General features: G+C 40.8%; 1 protein-coding gene across 1 annotated transcript; it reads right to left on the minus strand.

The window, feature by feature from the left end:
* Nucleotides 1–1,251: 1,251 nt before the first annotated feature.
* Nucleotides 1,252–6,056, minus strand: cnr2 (cannabinoid receptor 2). The gene is made up of 3 exons (XM_084052146.1): nt 6,015–6,056; nt 2,677–2,788; nt 1,252–2,485 (listed from the first exon to the last, which is right to left on the minus strand). The coding sequence occupies exons 2-3, from the start codon at nt 2,753–2,755 to the stop codon at nt 1,419–1,421; spliced, it is 1,146 nt and encodes a 381-aa protein (XP_083908272.1). The 5' UTR covers nt 2,756–2,788; nt 6,015–6,056; the 3' UTR covers nt 1,252–1,418.
* Nucleotides 6,057–6,343: the final 287 nt, after the last annotated feature.

Here is a 6,343-nt window from a genome sequence, read left to right on the forward strand (position 1 = left end):
AACCAAATGGACCCTTTTTGGTTACATTTGTACGCTCTGTAAGGTAATTTGTGTTTCCTATAATAGAAAGAGAACGTGACATCACCCCATTGAAAGTAATAGCTGAAAACCTCACGAGATGGCGCCACCTGTCCATTGAACTGTTCCTCAAGCTATATTAGGGACTCAGGGAGGTGTTTCCTCTCTAATGGTTATTACACCAATTACACTCCATAGGGTAAAACTGTAGTGTAAGTGTTTGCTATTAGGGAGATAGGTGTTTCCTGACTAAAGGTTATTACACTAACTATACTAGGGTAATCCTGTAGGTGTTTAGGGAGATAGGTGTTTCCTGTCTATGTTAGGGTAATAGGTGTTCTGCCTTTTACTGAGTTTTTTTAAATCATTTATTCATGCACCATAATTCTATTATCTTTTTCTGTTTTATTTTAACTTATTTTTTATTATTTGTTATGTTATGTTTCTTTTGCACTCTCTTATGCTGTGTCTTAATGTCTTAATGCTTAACGTTTTATGTAAAACACCTTGAATTGACTTAAAATTTGCTATACAAATAAACTTGCCTTGCTTCTCAGAGAAAGGATTTTGCAGTGTAGATCTATTCTAGCGGAGTCAGCCCATAACCAATCCTTCTGTTTAAGTAAGCACTAAATACTTGTTAAGATTTTATTTCGAATCACAGAAAAAAAAAAAAAAAACTAAAACTACTGATTAGTGCATTACCAACTTGCAACCCAATTGTAGCCTACTATTTTACATTTAATTTGTATTCATTTGGTAGATTTTTATTTTTCTACTGTTTATTTCTTATGAGATGCCTTTTTATGAAATGTGCTATACAAAAACATTTGCCTTACCATCCCTAATGTACATATGATTCAACAGTGAGTATCCAGAGACATGTACTGTGTATTCCTTCATATGACTGGTCTGACCAAGTACATTTACTCAAATACTGTACATTTTTAGGTACTTTTACTTTAGTTGAGTATTTGCATTTTCTACATATACTTATATTCTGCCTCTTCTCCACTACACTCACTGCACTTTTTATTCCACTACAATTATGTGACAGCCTTCTCTGCAGATTTAGATTATTAATACAAGACATATTTCATTTTTTATAGCATCACATAAAGTAATTCAAATTAGCTCCAGCTTTACCAGCTGCAACATTAAAGTGATGAACACATTAATACCTTACTAATTACAATCCAATAATATTATTGTGAAATGGGCAATTTTTTTAAATACAGGACTTTTACATGTAACATAATTCTACATTGTGGTATAGTTACTTTTACTCAAGTGCAAGACAAAATATCTGAGTACTTCTCCATCACTGGTCCGACCTATCACCAATTATGATGATACCATCATTTACTAGCCGAACACCACAAATGCCTCCTCCACCTCCCTCATTTTCTAATGACGTCCAGCTGCTGCTTGTCCAACTGCTCTGCTATGGTGTTTGGTGGGTCTTCTTCATCAGAGGGAGCAGTGCTGTCTCCTGAGTGCAGGGTGGGGTTTGAGTTCCAAGTGCATTTTTGGCAGTGTCCGAGCTGAACCAGGCCCCTCCACAGCTGCAGCAGAACAACCCTCAGTTCTCGGCATCGCAGGGCATACAGCAGTGGGTTGATAGCTGAGTTAGCCAGGCAGAGGGTGCTGCAGAAAGCGAAGGCCCTCTGCTGGCCACGGGTCAGTTGCACAGGCACAGCAGCATCAGCCAACATCAAGGAGAGCACAGGAAGCCAGCAGCTCACCAATATGAGTAGGATCAGACTAAAGGTACGCGCAAGCATGATGTCCAACCTCATGCGCGCCTGACCTTTCCCCGTCACCGCCTGCCGGCCAGTCATGGAGGCTTCGTGGCGATGGGCTTTCCACAGGATGAGGGCATAGGCTATGAGAATAAGGGACAGAACCACCAGAATGAAGCTGATCCAGCAGACCATGTAGCTCAGGTTGACATAGGGGAAGAGGCGTGAGCATGGCGGCTTTAGGCCCGTCGAGCACCTCCAGCCCATAAGAGGCAGGAAGGCGATGAAGATAGTGGTGCTCCACAGGACCAGCAGGCCCAGCAGGGCCCGCCGGCGGGTCAACAGTACCTTGTAGAGGGGTGCCTGGTAAATGCAGAGGTAGCGATCTAGGGCGGTGAGCAGTAAGCTCCCCACAGAGGCAGTGAAGGCCATGATGACTCCGCCCAACTTGAAGAGGTAAGTAGGTGGCCCGTCGCTGCGCTGGAAAAGGTGGAAGTCCAGGAAGCTGGTGGTGAAGAAGATGCTTGCAAACACATCCGCCAGGGCAAGGCTGCCAATGAACAGGTAGGAAGGCCTTCGCCGTAGCGAGGCCGTGGCTGCGATCACCCCAAGCACCAGAGTGTTTTCCAGAAAGGTGAAGGGACCGGCCAGGAGGCAAATGGAGCCGATGGCTTTCTTCTCCGTGTCTGTTAGAACCATATAGCACTCCAGTTTCTCACAAGAGGCTGGGAAGTCAAGGGGAAAAAAAGGTTTTCATCACAAATGTATGAGGCAAGTACATTTCAAATGTAACTGTGTTATCATGAATGCGCTAAATGTATCTAATGACAAAGCCCAACCTATTGAGCTCCAATGAAATATTCATCAGAAAACTTTGAAACACAAGGATGGACTGTATTTATTGAAGGCTAAATACTCATGGGTGATGATGTTGCGTTGCTCTCATCTTTGGGTTCCATGGTTCCTAAATAGGTGGAAAACTCCCATTCTTCCATCTCTGCTGGTGTGTTGAGGCTCAGCACAAGGATCTAATATAGGAATAAATGGTGGTTATATGTATTAACAAATAATGAAGAAATAATACACGCACGCACACACTCGCGTGCGCGCGCGCGCGCGCGCACACACACACACACACACACACACACACACACACACACACACACACACACACACACACACACACACATACATCTTAAATAGCTCTACCATAGCAATCATTGATATATACTGTAGAGTGTTGAATTTCCCTTCCAGCAAAGTGTTGTGTACTCTGATCTTGCCTTTGCCATACATATAAGACTGTCCCATCCCAATGCTCCATCTGTACTTTACACTGTAGGTCCACTTGATACACTCCAATACACCAACAGGAAAAGAACATCAGTTAAATCACTGAGCGTGTGTATCACACCCTTTCCATAGATGGCCATAAAGCCCTTTGAATTGAATTGATGGCTGCATCAGGGACATAGGAAATCATGGTGATGTCTGCCTCATCATGACTAAATGCAGTATCTATTGTCAACACTGAAGGTGTATGCTCAACTCAGCTAATGTTCTTGCTTTTCAGGTTGACTCATGTGGGTAAGGCATTACTATTCACAACAGCGTGGGGGCAATTTAGTCAAGGATGGGATTGAATAGATGGAGGGTGGTGATCTTTCTGTGTGTGAGGATACACCCCAATCTTTTATGACCAAGACACACCAGTGCTTCAACTCACTCCAGTAAAACTCAATAGTCACCCATAAGAAAATCACTTGAATCACAGTGTTCAAGCAGCTCACATCATGTGCTTTACACCATTACACCAAAGAAATAATTATTCTTCTGCATCCATTAGCTAGTTTTATACAGTATGATTCATTCATCCTCAATAGCGTCCTGGGATGAATGATGGTCTAACTCTGAACTGATTGGATCATTGTTATAGAGCTTGTGCCCTTATCATCAGTGGGATGCTCAAAAACACAACAAAAAATTATCTTCACCTTGCCAGCCTGCTTTCACTTTTCTTCTCACAAAGACGCTTGCATGGCAGGGACGGAGCGACCTAGCTGCATGCACAGATCACTGACACATCTAATTCCTATTTTCTCATTATCTAAATCAAAGCCTGTGCACTATAAAGGACTGGCACAGAAATGATCCTTTCAAACATCAAAATGCATGAATGCAGTATGAAGCAGGCCCTAATAAGTTATCATAATGGAATATGTTGTGTCCTATATAGCAGTGGTTCCCAAACTGGGGGTCGGGTCTCCAAGGGGGGTCCTCAAATGATTTTGGAGGGTCCCCAGATGATTAGCTTAATGTGCAACATTGTTTTCTCATTCAACAGTAAACAAACCAACATACAGTATAAGTGTATAAAGGGTATCTGCACATTTATAAAGTTACAATTTAATTACTTTTAAGACCTTTTCAACACCAAATTGTCAAATAGGCAAACATTGTGAAAATAGCCGATCTACAAACTCACAACGCCACGCAGTGCAAGGCATTGTGAACTTGTAGTTTGGCTATTTTCACAATATTTGTTTGTGTAACCGAGTCAAACCAAATGTAATGCCTCAACTCCTACAATTCCAAGTGCTTGTCCGGGTGGGAGGTCCCCACTTCAAATATGATTATTTTAACCACATGCATTTCCAATGCTGAACCTTGCATCAGTTTTGCAATGCAGCTGAAGAATGACTGTATAACATGCATCCCACCGGGATGCACAATTACATGATTATAGAGCTGTTCTGGCTGATTCCAGCATACCTGCAAGGTGTCAACAAACTGCTCCACGTCAACAAACTATTTTCACAATGTTTTGCGTCTTTCTTATGTAGTATATATAGTAAAAGGTCTTAAAAGTCCTTTAAATTGTAACTTTGGAACTGTGCAGATACCCTGTATACACTTATACTGTATGTTGGGGGTCCCAACCCCCAGTTTAGGAACCACTGCCCTGTTTGATCCTGCAGTCCCACATGCAGAGAACGTAACAAGGAGAAACCTAATGGAGTCCAAACTGAACCTAATGGAGTCCAAACTGCCCCATTTGGAGATTATATGGAAATATTCTTCAAAATTATGGTCATTTATGTGATTAAACCAATCTCTTTTGGGACGAACGTATGCAATCAGTAGATTGAACAGCTAAAAGAGTATGTCAAGCTGCTGTGAGGAGATTAGATCAAAGTAAATGACCCTGCCATAAATGACAGTTGTCATCCATTACTAATGACCTGGTCTATATGTTGTGGAAAATGTTGCAGTGCATGGCTCAAACATTCAAATCATTTAAAATGCTCTACTGTTGGCTAAACATAAAATCAAGTTAAATTATTAAAACGACAGATTATGAAATGAAAATAAACATTCTTCAGTTATCAGTAACTGCTTTGTTTCTCCTTATCAGCCATGCAGGCAGATATAAATGCATAACTCCCAAACAGCAAGAGTGCCCACCTTCCCACGTGGATGAAGAAATAAAGCCTTTATTTTCAAATAAATGGGTTATTATGCCCCCCTCCTATCTCAATTCCTTCACTTCATTCTGTCACAACAGTTATTATTACTTTTTTCATCACAAATAAATAATACAGAATATATGGGCACAAACATGGCAGGAATATTACTTTCCGGAGAGCTATTTCTCAATTCAACTGTGCATATTACACCACACCACCTCGGGCATTCTCTTTTCTTTATGGCGCTGAAGATGTTGATTGACAAGGCACTGAATTCTGTCTCCGAAGATGCTATACTGTCCTATCTTCATGGAAAGGAGTGTCAATAAAGAGAATGGCTCTTTATTGACACAAGAAGCTCCCTTTATCTTAAATCTACAGTATACGACCATCCATACTGTGGCAGTCACATCAAGCTTGGGATGTTGTGTTGAAATGTTATGTGGCAATAACCCCAGTGAGTTGTTGTCACACACTAGTCACAGTATTTCAAAATCATCTGTTATACAAGACACTATTTGAATTGTTTATATTCAAAAATGACTGTTATGAAGAAGGTCCAAGAAAATGACAACATGGTTACCTCAAATACACTACAACAAAAAGAAGCCATGCAGCAAACAAACAACTTGCATGCTTCAAATGATTTTCTAATATTAACATTGAAATACAATTTGAACATATAGAATAACATCACAATACCATCTAAACCAAATCAGAAAGTATATGAAAGGCTTAATAATAACAATAATAATGATACTATAGAAATAACCCTCAAGAATCTTACCTTCAGTGTCCTCTTGTCAGTAGAAGGGAACTGTCTCTCTGGTTCATAACCACTTAACAGCCCAGACCTGGTGAAGTGAGAGAGCGAGGGAAGAGAGAGAGGCTGTGCATGGTGACAGAGGAAAGAAAGAGATAGAGGAAGGGAGGGAGACAGAAAGAGTGAGAGAGACCCAAGGGATCCAACACTATTATTTGAAAAAAAAATGATGAACACAGCTGCAGGGAGTATTTAACATAATATGAAACCAAAGTCAAGTTGTTTTAAAACTAGAGCTGTGGAAACAAGTAAAAAGTTAGTAAAAAATGTCTCGCTCTTCACCACGGCCTTAT

The sequence above is a fragment of the Gymnoscopelus microlampas genome (genome assembly GCF_963454915.1).
Source record: "Gymnoscopelus microlampas genome assembly, chromosome: 3".
Classification (NCBI taxonomy): domain Eukaryota; kingdom Metazoa; phylum Chordata; class Actinopteri; order Myctophiformes; family Myctophidae; genus Gymnoscopelus; species Gymnoscopelus microlampas.